Genomic DNA, 19,665 nt, shown 5'->3' with positions numbered 1-19,665 from the left:
GTATGGGGTTCCCAGGTCAGGGGTCAGATCCAAGCCATAGTTGGGACCTACGCTGCAGCTGCGACACCGCTGGATCCTTAACCTGCTGTGAGGGGCTGGGGATCCAACCTGCGTCCTAGCCCTGCAGAGACGCCACCAATCCCGTTGTCCCACAGTGGGACCGCCTACAAATGCCTTTCTTGTTCCCAGACAGCGTTTGGCTGGGGCAAAATTCTAGGGTCCCAGTGAAGAGCTGGTGCTGGGGCCGTCCCGACCCTGCGACCCCGCTTTGCTCCTGCTCCCAGATCTGGTGACGCGGTTTGCGTCGGTGAAGATCTGAGTCGGGAATTGGACGCGCCCGAGCCCTGAGGCCTCCGGGCGGGCTGCCCGGGGCTCTGACAGGCTCCAGGGCAGCGCTGTCCAGCAGGGCCTCCTGGGAGGACGGCGCCGGGCGGGTGGGCGACTGCTGGGGCATGTGCTGCCGAGGACGCGAAGTTTTATTTTCATTGGAACAAGTAGAAGTTAGAACGGACGCAGCTGCATGAGGCGCAGGGGCTCCTGAACCTGGGGCCGGGGCCTCGGGACCGTTCCGCAGAGGGGGACAAACACCCGAGAGCCCAAGCGACGACAAGGCCCCTGGCCCATCTGGGGGGTGGCCGATGTTGGTCGTGCACGGATCCAGCTGCGCACAAGGGGTGACGGGGTGGGGGGTCCCTGCAGGGAGAGCCAGGTGGGCTTGGCCGCCGGCGGCACTGCGGGCGGGGGTGTGTGCGCGCGTGCATGCGGGTGCGGGTGCGGGGTTCGGGTTAGGCACGTCAGCAAGGCCCGGCGTGCAGCCACTGCTCAGGAGGGTGCGCTGGGTCGCGCGCGGCACACAGGCCCCGTCGTCCTTGCCCGCGGTTTGGTTACTTCATACAGAAAACGAACCTGGCACCACGGGCCTGAGACGCCAGTCTCGGCCGACGGGCAAACACCCTGGCGTCCGCCCCGACGCCCGCCGGGGCCTCGCCTCCCCCGGAGACAGGGAAACACAGGGTCGTGCCCTCGCCACGCGGGGCGCCCCGGCCGTGGGCCGCTGGCTCGAGCTCAGTGCAGCCGGAGGCGACAGAGCTGGCGTCCCGGGGCGCGAGCGGAGCGGCGTCACACACGGGCCTTTCACTCGGTGCCTTTTTATTGCCATTGCGTTTGTGACTGTCGATAGTGACGACTCAGGAGCAACGGGAGGATTAAAAACCGCAGCCAGGAGGCTCTTCTGAGGGAGGCCGGGGCCGCGGTGCGGCTCAGAAGCGGACGAAGGTGGCGTCGATCTGCCGCACGGTGGGCAGCGCCAGCAGGATCTTGCGCCGGTACTGGGGGTCCTTCTGCAGGGGGTTCCGCTCCAGGTACACCGTCTCCAGGCTCTTGGCGCCCTTGAGCTCATCCAGGTCACTCCAGCTCTCCAGGAGGTTGTCGTTCATCTGGGGGACACGTGTGCGTCAGGAGAGCCGTCGGAGCACGACAGCCCCGAGCCCCCCCACGTGGTGGGAGGCCCCCACTCAGAAGACGGGTGACTGGCACCCAGCAGCCTTCCAGCCATCCCTGCTGGCATGCCCTGGCCTGGCCGCCTTTGGGCAGCATCCGAGCTACCTGTCCAGCCTGCGCCTGGCACGTCGACAGGCCAAATCCATGTTCTGTGCAGCAGGGCGAAGATGGAGCCACGGCGATCACAGCCCGCCCCACCCCGTGTCCCCCACCAGCCCATCCTCATCACTGCTGCCAAGGCCCGACAGTGCTCCAGTTGCACCCTGGCCAGCACACTGAGGCCACGCCGCCTGATGCCCAGGGGCCTGCCCACGAGTGGCCTCTGTGGCCTGCTCCCTGGGCCGCCCGCCCTGTCTACGGGGCGGAAATGCCAGGGCTGACCCCTCACGGCCGGCGCCCGTCCCAGATGCGTGGTGTCAGGACAGGCTCAGAGCAGGTTAGGTCCCCGTCCTGGCCCCGCCAAGGCCCATGGGTGGTGGGGGGACCGGCCTCCGCCAGGGGCCCTCTCACTTTTCAGAGCGCCGGCACGGCGAGGGCACCGAGGACCTCCGGGTCGGAGCACCCGTCACGGTGTCTGCTCCCGCTCGGTCCAAACTGTCCGTCAAGCGGACGCCGCGGCCCTTCTGCTGGGGCTCTGAGAGACCGGCCCCCCGTTCTTCCAGTTTCCAAAGAACGTGGTGGAAGGCCACGAGAACCCCACGTGCAGAGCTGCCTCCATGCAGGCGAGGAGCCAGCACAGGCGCGGGTGGAACGGCTCTGTCCAGGCGCCGGACTGGGACCCACCCTGGCCCCCGCCTGAGGACGTTCTGGATCACAGGGAGGGTGGGGGCCCCACGGAGGTGAGGGGCTGCATGTAGACCGCAGGCGGTGGCAGCTGCGATTTCTGGAGACGAGCAAGCTAGGCAGGGTAAAGGCTCCAGGAGTCCGCCTGGGGTCCCCGGACTGCTGGCTGCAAGCAGCTGGGGAACGACGAGGGCCAGGGGGCCGAGGGCCCAGGACAGAACGAAGCCCCAAGCAGAGCAGACAGGCCTGCAGGGCAGGCTTCCCAGCTGCATGCTGAGAAGGCTTTCCTGAGCCTCGAAAGCCTCAAGCAGTGACTCGACTGCCTGCCACATAAAAAGCCCGACGAAACACACTTTAAGGAGAACAGCAAAAGCCCGACACAATTTAGCATCCCAGTGCTTGGCATCGAACAAAAAATTACTAAATGTGTGAGGGAAGGATGGAAAGGAAGTGTGACCCCGGTGAGGAAAGGGACACCCCATAAAACACACGCCACGCGTTTTCTTAGAGTTGAGACGCACGGCATCTGAGATTCCAGCAGGTGGACAGCGAAGCAGGACATCCTGATTTCGGAGACAGAGAAACAGCAACCGGACCGTGGAAGCACGAGAGACAAAAGCCCCGGCTGGGGGTCGGGGGTGGGGGTGGTAGGAGGCCGGAGCCTCCCTGCTGCCCAGTGACAACACACATACAACTGGATTTGCAGAAGGAAACTGGGGAGGAAGGGCAGAAAAACTGTGTGAAGAAATAATTTCCAAAGAGGGTTTTCTGCATTTGATAAAAACTATCAATTCTCAGATCCAAACCACTCAGTAAGCCTTAGAACCAGCATCGCACTCAAGTTGCAAAAAGCAACAGCGATTAAAAGAACACATTAAAAAGCAGTCCCAGGAAAGAGACACGTTACACATAAGGGAACAAAGCTCTGGTCATAAACCACGCGAACCAGAGCGCAGTGGACAAGGTGCTGTCTCAGGGAAAAACCGCATCAAACGAAAACTGTGTACTCTCCTTCAAAGAGGCAGGCAAAAATACACGTTTTTTTTGGACAAATCAAAGCTGAAAGAATTGGTTTGCAACAGGCTGCACAACAAAAAAAATGTTAAAATGCTTCAGGTGGGAGTTCCCGTCGTGACTCAGCAGAAAACGAACCCGACTCACATCCACGCGGACGCGGGTTCGATCCCTGGCCTCACTCCGTGGGTTAAGGATCTGCTGTTGCCGTGAGCTGTGGTGCAGGTTGCAGATGCGGCTCAGATCCTACGTTGCTGTGGCTCTGGTGTAGGCTGGCGGCTACAGCTCCAACTGGACTCCTAGCCTGGGAACCTCCATGGGCCGCGAGAGCGGCCCTAAAAAGGCCAAAAAAAAAGGCGTGAACGGATGGAGAGAGACAGCTGAGACGGCGGTACCGCGAGATGGGGGGAGCGGCTGTTGGTAACAGAAGGCGGACTCCAGGACGAGGGGGGGACAGTAACGCACCAGGAGGCTCCACAGGACGAAGGGACAGTCCACCCAGAGGCCATGACAGTCCTCAGCGCGCGTGGACCGAACATGAACCTTCCAAACACACTGAACAGGAACTGACGGCCTGAGGAGAGGGACGGACAAATCCGCAGCTCCAGTAACATCAGCAGCACAGACAGAAACTCAAACCCACAGGCTCCGGGGCAGGAAAGCTTCACGGAGCCCGTTTCCCGTCTCTCCCTCGGGCTAGCTCACAGCCCAGGACGGATCCCACACGGCACGCGCGCCGGACAGAGTTTGAAGCTTCCCGCTTGGCAGCTTCCCCTCCTGGAATCCGATCCCTCTGCGGTGAAGCGGGGAACTGATCTCAGATCAGGGGAGCGCCTGGACCCGGGAAGCACTCTGCCAGCTCTGCCCGTGCCGGGTCCAAGAATCAGACTTCCTCTGCCAGCCTCAGGGTCAAGGCTGTCAGCCTCCAGAGACTGCCAGCCCGCCTGCCTCCCGGGGGCCAGGGTGCCGGGCTGTCTGCCCTGCCTCACGTCCCACGCTCTGTCCCCTGGCAGGACACACAGAAGGAATCACGCCTTGCACTGCTTCGGTATCAGCTGGCTTCCCAAACCTGCTCCCTAAATTTTCCACCCTCAGGGCCTCTGTTGCTGAACTCCTTTTTCTGGCTGGCTGGTTTTTCTCTGGGAGTCCCTGGCCTCCTCAGACCCAAACCCCTTCGCTCCGGCCCAGCCAGCTTACCCTAGGCCGCACGCACCTTCCTCCAGGGCTGGGCTGAACACCGCACCCACGGGCTTATGGTGGCCTGCTCGTCTCCCCCAGACTTTCTTGTTTTTTGTCTTTTTAGGACTGCACTGGCGGCACATGGAAGTTCCCAGGCGAGGGCTGAATTGGAGCTGTAGCTGCCAGCCTGTGCTGTAGCTTACAGCAACGCTGGATCCTTAACCCACTGAGCGAGGCCAGGGCTCAAACCCGTGTCCTTACAGAGACAAGGTCAGGTCCTCAGCTCACTAAGCCACACATGGGAACTCCAATCCCCAGCCTTCCGAGTGCTGGTTCTGGCCTCGCTCTGGCATCACTCCTGACAACATCCAAGACCGAGTGCCATTTCTTTTTTTTTTTTTTTTTTTTGTCTTTTGTTTTTTGTTGTTGTTGTTGTTGTTGCTATTTCTTGGGCCGCTCCCGCGGCATATGGAGGTTCCCAGGCTAGGGGTCCAATCGGAGCTGTAGCCACCGGCCTACGCCAGAGCCACAGCAACGTGGGATCCGAGCTGCGTCTGCAACCTACACCACAGCTCACGGCAACGCCAGATCGTTAACCCACTGAGCAAGGGCAGGGACCGAACCCGCAACCTCATGGTTCCTAGTCGGATTCGTTAACCACTGCGCCACGACGGGAACTCCCGAGTGCCATTTCTAAGGGGCAAGGGAGTTCCCTGGTGACTCGGTGGGTTAAGGATTCAGTGTTGTCACTGCTGTGACTTGGGTCGCTGCTGTGGTGCAGGTGTGATCCCTGGTCTGGGAACTTCTTCCACATGCTGAGTGTGCAGCCAAAAAGAACGGGTGGGGGCCCGGGACCTCTTCTCAGCGGCCACCTGTGTTCTAAGGAAACCTGGATGACCTCGAAGATGGGGAAGGGAAGCCACGTGGACGCGAGCAGGCTGAGCAGGATGGCTGGGCAAGGAAGAGCCACGCCTGAGACACGGCACAATTCTCGGTGCAGCCTGAGCACGTCAGGGACAAGGCTCACCAGGCTCACGGTCGTCACAGGGTGGAGGGCGCAGCAGCACCTGCAGGGGCCATGACCCCGGGGCCTGGGGACAGGCAACTAAGGTGCCGCAGAACATCCGCGTGCAGCCCTGACACCGACGCTCGGCTTGGGGGTCACTCCGCAAACCTGTCGGAGCGGCCTTGAGGCTGCCGACGGCCTGTTCCTCTCTGCGGGCTCTGCCACACTGGGCCTGGAACCACACCTACGCCTGAGGCAGACCCGAGGCAAACCCCCACAGGGCTGACTGCGGAGGCCCCGACAGCCCTTCCGTGGTGCAGGGATGGACCTGCACTGCGGGCACGTGCCATCCCAGGGCCCAAGGGCACAGACTGGGGTTTCTCGCCCTTCCACATGCTCGGCAGCCACCCAGAATCTTCTTGCCAGTTGCAATTCAGTCTGCACCTGGGGTGCGACAGGCCAAGGACCCTGCATCTTTAATAAGCTCCCGGGTGCCGCCAGGCCACAGACGGCAGCGGGAGCCAAGTCCCGGGGCCCGTGGGCAATGCCACTCCACGCCCGGCCCCCAGGGCCGAAGTTCCTCCTTCCCGCAAACACCTGACTCAGAAGGACCAGCGTAGCGGAAGCGCCGCCTGCCCGCGAGATCCGCACTTACCCAGAATTCCTGCAGCTCGGTTAGATGGCTGACGTTTTCAATCTTTTTGATCCTGTTCGACGCGATGTCCAACATGGTGAGCTTGTTCTGCACGAGGAGATAAAATTTCGCCTGGGTCACCTCAGTTCAGCGATGACTGCGTGGCCGTGCACAGGGCCTTGGGGACAGAGCTCGGAGCCGCGCGGGGGGGCGGGGGGAGTGCGGTGCGGGGGGCTGCTTCTCAGAACGCGGTGACGTCGCCCCCTGGGCCGGACTGGTTTTGTTGACACCCGAATCCTCACACCCACCTCCCCGAGCCCTTGTCACCAGCATTTGCGCCATCAGACTCACAGGTCCTCGCCCACAAGGATCCCAGGAAAGTGCCCTGTCCTGGGAGGAGCAGATAAACACCTGCCCGAGGCAGAGGGAGGAGGCCTGGGGATGGGCTCTGAAGGGGGCAGGTCGGTATCCACGTGGCTTCTGTGTTATCGCAAGGAAGCACACAATTCCAAGTGGCCCTGACATAGTATTTCTTCCTCCCTCTAGGGCTGGGGAATCTGGGGCTCGGCGAGGGGAGGGAACCGCCCAGGCCCCACACGGGCTCCCGGAAGGGCCCTCCTCCCAGCAGGAGGCCGCCGGAGGAAGGGGCAGGGAGTGGAACGCCTGGAGCTGGCCTGGAGTTTACAGGAAGAGGCGAGGGGCGCTCGGCCCGCTGAGCAGTGTCGGGGGCTTGGCCCTTCCTCTCGGGGACACCACCGTGTCTTTAGCGCATCCTGACCTGCCATTCAAAAACCTCAGCAGATGCCTACTTTCCAACACACACCAGCCGAGCCTGGGGAGTAGTTTAAGTTCACAGAGTTTCAAGATTTAACAGAAAAGGCTGAATAGAACTGTAGAAGCTGAGGGTTTTTAAAGCTCGCGTTGCTTTCTGTAGAGTGAAGCCAATGGGCAAGTTTTTCTAAGACCAAACGGAGCCGCCACACGCAGCACCCCCTCCCCGCCCTGCCGTGCCCACTTCTGACATCGGGCTCCCGTTCTTCCATTTCACGTTCCTGGGATTCTGATTCCAAATTCCCTAGGTTTTAAGAGAAAATAAAAAAAGTCTCAATAAAATAAAAACGACCCCCAGCAGGTGGCCAGCAGCTCTGCTGAACCCCCGAGGGCTGGGTGAGCGCCCCTGGAATCTGGGCTCAGCCATGGCAAGGCACCCTTTCACCCATGGCGCGGGTGGCGGCTCAGATGGCGGGGTGACTACAGTGCACCAGGATGCTCCTACCTGAGGGGTTTGGGGTTTTTCTGAACAAACAGGGGCGTAGGAGAGGGACACGGTGGGTAGTGAAGCGAGGCAGGCCCACTGCCCCTGCTCCACCCGAGCCCAGGAACCGGCAGAGCTAAGGTGGCCTCAGCACAGGGCACAGGGGGCGTGCGGCTGCCAGAACCGGCCCCGAACCCCTGAGCACGTGGGTTCCACTGCATGCTCAGCACTACTTCGTGTTGTGCTGGAAGCTGGGCAGTGTTTTAAAAGCTCGTTCGAAAGCAGGAAAGTAAGCATTACTTAAAAAAAAATAAAAGGAGGGGACAGGGTGGGCAGAGCAAGCAGGGCAGAGACCACGTCCACAGCAGCAACCGTCACTGCCAGACAGTGACCCCGAGCGTGAGGGACGCACCAGAGCAGAGGCGGCCGGGCGGTGGGGGACGGGGCGCTCGTGGGGTCGGGACGGCGGACCTGCCACGGGGAGCAAAGACCCTTCTTTCCTGGTCTCACGGCGCGCAGGTAAGTCCAGCTGAGGGACAAAGCTTGGAAGAGACCTGGCGAGAGTCTGGTCTCCGGTTGGATCAAGAGCCCAGAGGAAAAACTCACATCTGATTCTGACGGCTACTGACAGAACTGCCTTCAAAGCCACGGCTGCTTTTCCTGCCTGTTTTGTGGCAGAGGCCCCAGGCGGGCTGGCGCTGAAGCCGGACTGCGGGTTCAATTCCAAAGCCTTACCCCGTCCTGTTTGCCCGGGATCTGGCCGCTCACTGTCCCTGGCGGGCCCTCCGGGAGGCGGTGGCACTGAAAGGGACGCTGGCCAGCTCCAGCCCCCCGGCCTCTGGACATAGTCCCACCTCAGACGTGGCCTCAACCTCCCGTCCTGCTCCGCCCGAGCGGGCACCCTGTTTACACACCCGATCTGCAAACCCTCCATTTGGCTGAGGGCAGGGAGGTGACCAGACTTACTAGATTTTCCAAAATGTTACAGAGATGCTGGTGAAATGAAATCAGAATGTGGATTTCCCCTTGAAACATTACTAACGGTGACTAGGGCCAGGGGCTGCGGCACCGGGGCCAAAGGGGCCTGGGCTAAGGGGAGAGGTTCTGATGGAGGTGACCAGTCTGACTGCATTTGCTGGCAACTAAACAAAACAGGAACAAAAAAAAAGCAGTAAAACTCACTGAGTAGAAGTTTTCATTTGTCTCACATGCTGCCCTAGGGCAGCTGAGGGGGGCAGGCCCCTGGGAGCTCAGGGCCCGTGCCACCCTCTCTGCCTGGCGCCCGAGGGCTGGTGGAGCGGGAGCTCTGGGCCGAGGGGCGCTGCTGGCCCTCTGAGCTACAGGGGCACCTGGGAGCAGCTAGAGGTTCCTTTTTGTGTGTGTGTGTTTTTGCCATTTCTAGGGCTGCTCCCGCGGCATGTGGAGGTTCCCAGGCAAGGGGTTGAATTGGAGCTGTAGCTGCTGGCCTAAACCACAGCCATAACAACGCGGGATCCGAGCCGCGTCTGCGACCTACACCACAGCTCACGGCAACGCCAGATCCTTACCCCACGGAGCGAGGCCAGGGATCGAACCTGCAACCTCATGGTTCCTAGTCGGACTCGTTAACCACTGCGCCACGACGGGAACTCCTAGAGGTTCCTTTTTATAATCTCCCCAAACGCCTCCAGGGCTGTGGGCGAACCTGCCCCCAAGCAGCCCAGCTCGGCACAGGCTGCCTGGGCCGCAGGGCCCAGCAAGCCAAGCCGGGGGTGGAAGGTCTCCAGGAGCCGCCTGGGGGGCGCAGCCCAGCCCCGCCGCCCGCCCTGCCACCCGGCCGGCGCGGCTTACGTTGCTGTCCAGGCCCTCGATGACCTCGATGCCGTTGTGGCTGAGGTAGAGCTCCCGCAGGTTCACCAGGCTCTGCAGGCCCTCGATCTTGGTCAGCCGGTTGCTCTGCAAGAGGGAGAGCCGACAGGCGTCAGGCAGCGTGGACGTGGGCAACAAAGTGGCTTTTCGGCAAAAGGGCTGCTTTTCCCAGAGACGCCCGACAGGGCGTGCGTTCCGCTGAGGCGGCCGGACAGCACTTGCGTGCGGGCAGAGAGAGCGAGGTTTCGAGTCTGTTGTGCTGGGTTAAACGCCATGCAGAAGGAGTCCAGCCTTTTATGCAAAGAGTGCACTTTTTTTGTCAACTTGGGGAAGGTCTTCCTCCTTTAATTTAGTCATTCAAAAAGTCAAAATCGCAGACTTTCTAAAAATAAATTCCCGTTAGAGCCCACATTAACACACAGTGGCCTCTCCTGAAAGAAGTCTGTGGGGAGTTCTCTTACGGCTCAGCAGGTTAAGGATCCGACCTTGTCACTGCAGTGGTTTGGGTCACTGCTGTGGCGCGGGTTCGATCCCTGGCCTGGGAACTGTGGCCTGCCGTGGGTGCAGCCAAGGCGGGGAGAGTCTTCAGAACCCCAGGCACGTGTGGTGTGTGGGGCCCATGTGGCGGGGCCCTGTCCCCAGAACACCCATCGTACCCGCCTCAAGGTCTGGTGCCACCTGTTTGCACCTCCAGATGCCTGCCCACCCCGAACGCGGGCTGCACAACCTCTGCACAGACGTGGGGGGCTCACTTCCACTGTGGAGCCCAACACTTTCGAAGGCTCTGGAACTGCAGCTCAACCTTCTGAGGGCGCCCTTGGCTAAAAACCGCCTAGGGCCTTTATTAGGAAAAGGTGACGCTTCGAGAAGGGAATTTTAGTTCAGCGGGTGTCATGTGCGACTACAGCTGTGAACTGCTCGCCGACAGCGCGGGTGCTGCTCTCCGAGACGGAGCCGGGGAAGGATGTGGGCCTGGCTGTGCGGCAGGCCCAGCGGGGGGGAAGGGGGGGCCCTACCTGCATGCTGAGCACCGTCAGGTTGGTGAGCGCGTCGAGGTTCTGAAGTTTTGTGATCTTGTTTTTCCCCAAAAACAGACTCTCCAGGTTAGTTAACGTGTCGACATTTTCAATTGCCTGTGAAAGTCAGGACGGGGCGCAGTGAGGCACCAGAGAAGGAAGGGCCCTGGGCGAGGGGACAGCGCTCCCTGGACCCCAGCCCTGGGTGTCGGCGAGGCACGCCCCACCCCGGCCGCGGAAGGTGCCCAGGGTCACCTGGCGTGAAGGGACAGCGTGAGGGAGAGAGGCCCGGGGCGGGGGGCGCCCTCCCCCTTGGGCTCCCTCACAGAGCTCAGGTTCCGGGGGACAGTCGGCGGGCCGCCCACGCCCCCCGGTTCTACAACTCTGAGCTGACACGTGTTTCGTTCCTCTACGCGGGGCTCCCTGAAACGGGCTCCCTTCTGCCGGCAGAGGCAGAGGCCCCCTCCCGGTGGAGCTGGCAGACGCAGGGCCGACAGTCCTGTGAGCCCCCAGGACGCCCCCCCAGGCCCATCCCAGCGGCTCCGAATCAGCGGGCAGACCACTCCATCTGCTTCTATGTCCCGGACCGTCTGCCCAGGCCTGGCAGCCCCACTCTGTCCAGTGTCCCCCTCAGAGGGCAGGCAGAGCCCGATCTAGACGCTGGGGCATCAGCTAGGGCTGCCCCGGGGCCTGACCCAGGGCGCACAGGGGTCCGAGTAGGACGGCCACCGTGTGCGAGCAGCCGGCTCCATCCTGCGGCCCTGGCGTGGGGCAGGGTCACGGCCGCCACCCCGGCTGTGCTTGGCACTCGGCTCTCAGAGGCTCAGCAGAAAACCAGGCGCGGCGCACGCAGAAGCAGAGCACGGGCCTTGGGCGGAGCGCGGCTGGGCGCTTTGCTGCGAGCTCTGTCCCGAGGCGGGTGGAGGGCGAGTGAAGTCCACGTGCAGAGGAAAGGCTGGACCCTGCACCGGCCGCTTTCTTATCAACACTGACCTCTGGGCGGCGCTTCTTCTCGTGAAAAACCCAGCCAAGCGCACCCCGCACCCACCCTGCCCAGGCAGGGCCGCCCTCGCGAAGGGACCGGCCGCCAGGGCGCTGCACCTACCCGGATGCGGTTGGATCCCAGCTCCAGCATCTGCAGTTGACGTAGGCTGCTTAGGTTCTCAATTTTATTTATCTTGTTGTTCACCAGGAAGAGTTTCTTCAACCGCGTCAACTTGTCGACCCCTTCGATGCTTCTCAGCAGATTGAAGGAAATATCAAGAATCCTGGGAACAGGCAAAAGGTTTCGCAGTGGGCACAGGCCCCGGACTCAGGTGGTAACCAACAGACTCTCGTGGCGGCCCAGGAAGGCAGGGGGAGCCGGGGGGCCTCCAGGGACCCCGATGCCTGCTGCCCGGGCTCACAGGACAGTGCTGAGGGAAAAACCATGTCATCCCAGCCGGAAGCCTCGACTCAAGCTGAGGCAGTGGAGAGCCGACGCATCCAGGGAGCGGAGGGCCAGGCAGGCCCCCGAGGCTGAGGGGGGCGCAGGGTATGCGGACCACCCCCCGCAGGGCCCTGGGCCCCTGACTCACTCCAGCTCCGTCAGCGCCTCCAGGTTCTCGATCTTCCGGATCTGGTTGTCGTAAAGGTCCAGCTCGCGAAGGCTCTGCAGCGCCTCCAGGTTCTCAATGCATTTAATTAAATTCTGACGAAGACAGAGAGTCTGGCGGGACAGAAAGGGACAGGTGACATAAGCAACAGGGAGGCCCGGAGACCAGGCCAGGGGGCCCGCCTTTCCTTCCCGTTTGGCGGGAAAGGTGCTGCTCTCGGAGAGGACGGGCAGACGCCGCCCGTGCTCGGAGGCAGCCCCACTCGGTGGGGAGGCGCTGCGGTTTCCCAGCAGAGAAGCCTCCGGGCGCCGAGTTTTGAAACACAGATTGAGTGCAAGAGCGTTAAGGACCAGCGCCTGGTGTGTGTGCTCAGCAGCAGGCAGGCCCCGACCTGAGGCACAGCAGGCGGCGGCAGCAGGTCTGAGTCCCCGCCTCCCGGACTGTTCCAGAAACCCTGCCACGCTCAGGACACGGGGTGCCCGCTGGCAGTGCCTGGGGCAGCCTGGCACCTTCACGAGGACGGTTGCTTGCGCAGAACCAGTTCTGTCCTGGTTTCCGCGGGGCCTTCGGGGGCCGTACTTTGGGGCGTCACAGGATCGCCTCCTGGGGAAGGAGGGGCTCCTCTCACCTTCACTTTCCGCAGCACCTCAAAGCCTTCGATCTTCCCAATGCGGTAGTGATTCAAATCCACATCCTGGAACAAAGAAAACCCGAGCTTGGCGGCCAGCAGGATGTGCTTCCTGGAGCAGGAGCCACAGGGGGGCTGGGGCAGGACTCGAGAGCCAGTGCCATACGGGGTCTGCGGTGGCCGGTGACAGGGACACGGGAGGGGCTGCAAGATGCTCTTGGGCTTCGCTATGCGCCACAGTGGCCTCGTGGGAACCGGCCCTCCACGCCAGGGGAGGTGAGCTGCCTCCCTGCCCGGGCTCTGAGGAGACGCCGCCCATCATGTCACCACTGGTGGCGGCTGCGGGCTGGGGAGGCAGGCTGGCTCCCCCCGCCCCGCTCCCGGACAGTCCATGCCCTGTGCTCTTCCGATGCTGGGGATGCAGGACCCCGCCAGGAACAGTGTCGTCATCGGACACCCATGAGTCACAGGTGCTTCAACTGCTCCCCGGCCCTCGAGGGTTAAATGGAAAGGTGAGGTCGACCACTGGAGGTCACACCAGTAAGAACCCAGGGAAGCTGACGCCACCGGGGGAGGCTCAGAGGGCTTCTAGGGACCTCACTTACTAATCTGGCACCTTTGCGAAAGACACCCTGACGGTCAGAGGGCTGTCACCATGCCCGGAGGCTGGGCTGAGCGGGTAGCATTACCTCTGCGTCTCGGTCCAGGTTAATGGTTTCCATATCCACAGGCGGCTCTTGTCCTTCTGAAAAAGTGAAAAGAAAAGAGGCCCATTCAGAGCCCTGGTCTCCAGGAGGCGGTGGGCCCGCGGCGGAGAGCTGAGTCGGGCTGCCCGGAGCACGGAGCCAACTGGAAGGCAGAGGAGGAGCCAGCAGGCTGTAGGCGGAGGGCGTGGATGTGGACGACCTGGCAGAGCTAGCGCCCGGCCAGCACCAGTCACCTTCCAAGGTTCTGTTTCCTGAATTCAGCCACTGGCCAAGGTCTCCAAACTTCCATCTGGGCCGCAGAACTTCCCCAGAAAGGAAATGCAGGCTGAAGCTGTCGGCAGAAAGGGGGCGGGGGCGGCAACGGAGCCTCAGGTGAGCCAGCCAGTGGCCAGGAAGGAAGCCACCCGAGGCCCCCGGTGTGACCCAGAGCCATGCGACGGGCGGCAGCCTGCCTCCCAGTCTTTCCCTTCCAGTGTGTGGCAAAAACTCGGGTCGTTTGGATACAGATCACGTGGGGCGTATCGCATGTTCTGGGATGTGCCTTCACCACTCTGAAAAGAGGCCTGGCGTCGACAAACACCCCTCTCTGCAAAGAGCCAAACGAAATGAAGCACAGCTCGGCAGACACGATCAGAGAGCCCCGCTGATTCATTTCAGCACCTCTCTTGCCTGGGAGGCCGAGGCCCAGGCCCTGGAGAGCGGGCGTCCTGACAGTGGGACTGGGAGAGTGGCGGCTCCCTTGCCCCCACTGGAGCCAACGGGTTAAAGGCTCCCCACCCGCTGGCATCAGGGTCTGCTTGAGGCCACGAATCCTGCCTGGAGGACCTTTCCCCAGGGCTCCTTCCGCTCTGCGGAGTTTCTGTTGAGGACCCGGGCCGCCCGCCTGGTGGAGCTCCTCCTCCTCCGCCGCGGGGGTGTGGCCGCTGTCCCTCCCGTGTTCCTCGGGCCTGTGGTGACGATGCCATGCTGCCTGGCTCCTCTGGCCGCCTCTTCCCCACAGCAAAACGGTGCTTGCTTCTGCTGGGGCGGGCTCCCAGCACCCCAGGCCCTGGGGCCCGGAGGATGGGGGCTCAAGCGCTGGGCTGTGCCCCTTGGCCAGACCAGCCTGACAAAGGCGTCCCTGGCTGAAGGCGCGGCGCAGCCTTCCCACTGTGCCTTTTCCATAACGACCAGTGACAGCTACTCGGAAAATGTGTCCTTTGCTCTAGGTGGGCCACAGCGCTACAGACCATCAACCAACCCCAGAATTAAATAAAAGGAGCTGAGCGAAACCGTGCCCAAATGACACCCCCGACCAAGACAGCACAGCCAGTGGCACCAACTCAGGAAGTCCGGAGGAAAGAGGCACGACGACGACGAGGACGAAGGCTGGGTGTGGCCACTTGGTGTCCAAACCAGGACAGGTGGTCACAAGGCTTAAAGGGTTCTGTCTGCAATACATCCGGCCAGGCAGGCCGTTCAACAGGTCAGCTTAGCCCTTGAAGCAAAGTTACCAGCCGTCCTCCCCACTATCACGTATCCATCTTTGAAAAAAAAAAACTTAGGGAGTTCCTGTCATGGCACAGCGGAAACGAATCCGACTAGGACCCGTGAGGTTGTGGGTTCGATCCCTGGCCTTGCTCAGTGGGGTAAAGATCCGGCGTTGCCGTGAGCTGTGGTGGAGGTCGAAGATGCAGCTCGGATCTGGCGTTGCTGTGGCTGTGGTGTAGGCTGGTGGCTACAGCTCCGATGAGACCCCTAGCCTGGGGACCTCCATATGCCACAAGTGTGGCCCTAAAAAAAAAAAAGGCAAATAAATAAATAAAATAACTCAGGGAAGGTGAAAGGTAAGAGTTGAAACATTTGAAATTGTTTTATTTGAACTTAAGACTGCAATTGTACAGGTAGGAGCAAGTCCTGTTGTTTACAAAATGCACATTCCCAAACCACCTCTAACCAGCTGCCAGGCTGGAGCAAAGACCGCCAGATCTGGACGAGCAGGGTTCAAGCCCAGAGGCTCCGCTTTGCAGCCAGGGGCACCTGGGGGCGCGGCAGTGAGCTTGTGCTTGTGCTCCCGGGCGGGGGCGGGGGCCACAGCACGGCTCCATCCGCTCTTCCGGCCTCCACAGTGCCCGGTGTTCAAACACGAGGGCAGGTGACACTCCCCCGGCTCAGCTTTTCCGTGACTAAGTCAGGCAGCGGTGAGAGCTTTCTCCCATCCTCCCGTGTACTCGTTCCACCCACACCACCTCCAGAACAGCAGCTCTGAAGCTCCGAAGTAAGGTGACTGGGACCTTTGTGATAATCTCCTTTTGCCTTGAAATTAGGTTGCCATAGTTACCAGTCATCTTCCCTGGCACAGAGCAGTGTTATTCTAAAAATTAGTTTTGCATGATTTCTTTTTCGGGCCTGTACCCACGGCATATGGAGGGTCCCAGGCGAGGGCTGAAGTGGAGCTGCAGGTGCCGTCTCAGGCCACGGCCACAGCAACGCCAGACCTGAGCCGTGTCTGCGACCTACACCACAGCTCACGGCAACCCGGATCCTTAAGCCACTGAGTGAGGCCAGGGATCGAACCTGTGTCCTCACGGATGCTGGTTGGGTTCATTCCCACTGAGCCACGAATGACAGGGACTCCCGCATGATTTTTAATGCCTTAAACATCCGTACACCGTAGAAACTTAGAGAATGCAGAAGGTACAAGACCTTCTCAAACCTGCTCAGAGAGAGTCCGCAACGAGTTGATGTGTTTCCTCTGTGAGCAGATGAAACTATATACGATTGGCAGTGTGTTAAAAATAAAGAGACGATTTAACATGCAAACTGTTTGTAAAAAACCTGCTTTTTATCGAATGAAATGTCTTGGAAAACTTTGTTTCTACAGCTTCCTTCACTCTGCAATGTAAACTGATTTTCTCAGTAAGCAAACAAACAAAAAGGCTCAGATCATGGTTGAGTTGAGGGCAAAAAAACCACCTTTACAGGCTGAGAACTTATTTTTCTCATCTCTGACTTCATTTTGTTGTTGCTAACCACTAAAACGACGTAGAAGCTGGTCCTCAGGCCTCTAAGAATGGTGAAGCGGGCCTCAAAATTGACTTCTCTAAGGTCGCATTAGCTTATGCTACTACGGTAGGAAGAGAGAGCATAGTAGTTAGCCAAAATGTTTTATTTTAAATCTTGCTTTCCGAACGTACAGTTAATCAAGCAACGTTCCGGTTCTGGTCCAGATGGTACACTAGTACCAATCTCACTAGCAGTTCTATTTGCCTTCAGTGGAATTAGAAAAAACCTCATCCTGCCTGCAAGTGCCAGGGGCACACGGCCGGTGCAGGGAGCCCCGTGAGGGCACGAGCTCCTAGACCCATGCCGCCTGCCCCGCCCACTGAGGGCCTCCAGCGTCGGCCACATCCACCCCGATGCCACTCCTGGGGACGGATCCTGTGCGACAGAGCGCACACCCTCCCCCGAGTGAGTTGCAGGTTCCTATCTGGGCCTGGTACCTTCGGGCTCCTCGTGCCCCCGCTCCTCTCCATCCTTCAGGCTGTGCTCGCTGAGGTCGGCCACTATCCCGCTGCTCTGCTTCTTCCCTTCTTCGTCGCCCGACTCTTCCGACTCCACCCGCCTGTCAACTGAACCCACACACAGCCATGAGAACTCACACCCGCTTCCAGGGGCTCCTGGAAGAACATGTAAGACTGATACCCAGTTACAAATCACAAAGACGTCGCTCAAAGACGTCTGTTGAGTTCAGCGTGCTCCATGGGTGTCCCGGGCACCCTCTGAGGTGGCCGGTGGAGGGGAGACCTGGGGGCCTGGGGGGGGGGCAGAGCAGGGAGGCCACAGGGTGTGGAGGTGAGTGACCACCTCTTCCTGCCCTCAAGGAACTCGTGGAGAATCGCCAGGCATTCTGAAAGCCCTGGCGCTTTGCGACTCAAGGCGCTAATGGCAACACGTGAAGCACCTCCTGTTCCGCTCGCTTCTGGCCTAGATGCCACGTAGAGGGCACTACTGTGACCCTGCTGCCACATACCTTCGTCCACGCTCCACTATCCACTTGGCCAAGAAAACCAGCCCAGTTCACAGGCCCACGTGCTGAAAGAAATCAAGACTAACTCAAATCAGACTGTGGGCAGGGGGAGCTCTATGAAAAAGGAGAAGACAGCCAGAGGTGCAAATGCCCCAGGAAGGTCACTGACGCTGAGTGTCAGGGCACCGTGATACCAGCACAGAGTTTCGGAAGGCTGATAAATAAATATTTTGTGAATGAATAAATCAGGCAACGGCTAGATGAGGCAGACTCCTAAAAAGCCTTTGGCAAGACTGTCAGATAATTTTCCTTTTTCCTAACTTTCTTTGCAGCCTCTTCCAGATGCCTGTTTGGAAGACCTGGAGCACTAACAGATGCCCTGGACTCCTCGCCCACCCTGGACGTCCACTCTCCTCTTCGACAAGAACTTAGCTACAGAGGGTGTGCTCCTTGAGGGAAAGGAAGCTCTGTTTCATCTTTGCCTCTCCTGCCGGGCCTAGCAAATCAGCACCCAGGAAAGGACTGTGGGCACGTCCTAACGAAAGCCAGCCCTCGAACCTCCCAGGCCATCCCTTCTCCCTGCCCTGACAGCTGCCTTGGATCAGCTGCTCATGACCTGGGGCCTGGGCTCCCAACTGGTCTCTCGGTGGCTTGTCTCGCTCTGTTTAATCTATTCTCCATTGCTAGAGAATGCTCTGATTCTAAAATCCAAATCTGATCTTTGACTCCAACAATTTCTGGAGTGCCAGGGCTCTTCCTGCGTTTGCATCTTGCCCGGCAGACATGGCTTTGGCGTCTTTTTTCCTTCTCCTTCTTCAGTCCCCTTGTCTGTAGAAGGAGGTGGTACAGCCCTTGCATTTCGGAGCTGCTATCAGGCACGAAACATGTGCAAGACACACGTGTAGACATTTAATAGGTTAGCTGTTAGCAGGCACAGGGCACTCTGTGGTCAAGGCTAAGGGGCAGCAAGTTCTCCTGGACGATGGTCTGGCGTGGCTGAGCCCAGGGCGGGCGGGGCTTAGCAAATGAAGGGCAGCCAAAGTGAACCTTGGGACTATCCTGAGGGGCAGGGCAAGGGACAGCAGATCAGCACACAAGGAGACTTGGGACGGGCTCAAGGTATGGGCCGTAGGAATGGGAGCGGTAGTGAACATTTGGAGACATTAAGGAGGTGATTAATCGCATGGGTGGGAGCAGGAGAGAGAGAACTGCTAGGGTTGCCATTTGCCATTTACCAAGACAAGGAAACAGGTGAAGAGGAAGCCCAGGGAGGTGGGAGGTGGGAAGAAGGGGGATGAGAAGCGGTGCTTCCTTGCCTCAAAAGATCTAAACGCCTCAAAGTCCATGACCTTTCACGTGTGCCCCCTTCCAGGACCGGCTCTGGCCAGCGTCGCTGGCACCCTCCCCCACTCAATATGACTGTGCGCTCCTCCAAACGGGTCACATTCTCTCACACCCTCTTGCCCTCATCCAAGCGGCTTCCCTCACCTGAAAGGATCTATGATCTGTCCCGCAGCCTATCCACAACCTGGCTGACTTGCAGTTAGCCTTCTAGGTTCAGCGAAGAGCGGGCCTTGGTTGTGCAGCCTCCACTCCCAAGCATGCCAAGCCTTCCTGTTTTCCCCTCGGCTCCCCACCCTTCCTTCCCTAGCTAGCACCTCACACACGAGACAGCGGCTGCTCTTGGGAAAGCTGCGGACGCCCGTGTGTAAGCACCCAAAGACACCGCTGACTCTCCGGGTCGGGGTTAAGTGTGTGTAGGTAATTACATGCATACACAATACGCAAATAATTTTTTTCAACAAAGCAAAAAAGTTGAAATGTAGGTTTTTTTTGAACTATGATAGCTTTGGAAACAGAAAGCTGTCGATTCTAAAACTCGACTCTTGGCTCCTTGTCACCCCTTCCCCACAACCCACGGGCTGTCGAGGACCCTCCTCCAGCCCCGCCACGCTGACTCGGGCAGGTCCCAGGGAGCCCCGTGCCCGGTTTCATCGTCAGCTGCCGGGGGACCTGGCTCGCGAGTCAGGCTCAAGAGATCCGGTGGGAGGCTCCCTCGGGCTGGCCGACGCCGGGGCTGCGGGACCACCGCGCCCTCAGTCCCCTCCCACGCGCCCGGCTCGCCCCGCCTCTCGCCCCTGGCTCTGGGTTGGGCACTTCCCCAGCCGCCCGCTACGCCTCTGCCCGGGGTCCCCAGGTCCGGGGCCGCCCCCGCCCTGCCGGCTGGCAGATGTCAGACGGCGCGCGCTGCGGGGCCCAAGCCGCGGCCGGAAGCGCGCCGCCCCGTTTCTCTCGGGCAAGTCCGGTACGGGCCGCCGCCCCCACCCGCTGGGCCCTTCGGTCGCCGCCCCGCGAGGCCACTCACCCTCCATCATCTCCTGCGACTGTTGCTGGCCCGTGCCGCGCTCCGCCGCCATGTTCGCTGCTCTCCCCCTTTCCGGAATCTGTCGCCTCAGGCCCCTCAGCCAATCAGGGCTCCCAGCTCAGAGCT

The 19,665-nt window shown here is 60.4% G+C and overlaps 1 protein-coding gene across 8 annotated transcripts; it reads right to left on the bottom strand.

Annotated features, from left to right (window-relative positions):
- Positions 1-1,132: 1,132 nt before the first annotated feature.
- Positions 1,133-19,621, bottom strand: PPP1R7 (protein phosphatase 1 regulatory subunit 7). Of its 8 annotated transcripts, none has more exons than XR_014828780.1 (10): positions 19,540-19,620; positions 16,648-16,776; positions 13,148-13,203; positions 12,459-12,524; positions 11,813-11,943; positions 11,341-11,503; positions 10,236-10,352; positions 9,202-9,306; positions 5,013-6,224; positions 1,133-3,551 (listed from the first exon to the last, which is right to left on the bottom strand). XR_014828780.1 is itself a non-coding variant. In NM_001243902.1 (10 exon segments), coding segments are annotated over 10 exon segments (1,083 nt in total). In that variant the 5' UTR covers positions 19,592-19,621; the 3' UTR covers positions 1,133-1,259.
- Positions 19,622-19,665: the final 44 nt, after the last annotated feature.

This window comes from Sus scrofa, chromosome 15, assembly GCF_054392235.1.
Source record: "Sus scrofa isolate SSC_HxYL_T2T_F1_AM1 chromosome 15, Sscrofa_HxYL_maternal_Yorkshire_Landrace_v2.0, whole genome shotgun sequence".
NCBI lineage: Eukaryota > Metazoa > Chordata > Mammalia > Artiodactyla > Suidae > Sus > Sus scrofa.
Note: the sequence above shows the minus strand (reverse complement) of the source record. Positions and strands in the feature narration are given on the sequence as shown.

Excerpts from the sequence above, each read along its gene's own strand:
- PPP1R7 (XM_005654201.4), bottom strand. The coding sequence starts at position 19,591 with ATGGCGGCGGAGCGCGGCACGGGCCAGCAACAGTCGCAGGAGATGATG. Across the intron at positions 11,504-11,812 it reads GAGGCGCTGACGGAGCTGGA|GATTCTTGATATTTCCTTCA; the intron begins GTGAGTCAGGGG and ends GCCTGTTCCCAG. Across the intron at positions 6,225-9,201 it reads TCGAGGGCCTGGACAGCAAC|AACAAGCTCACCATGTTGGA; the intron begins GTAAGCCGCGCC and ends CTCCTCGTGCAG.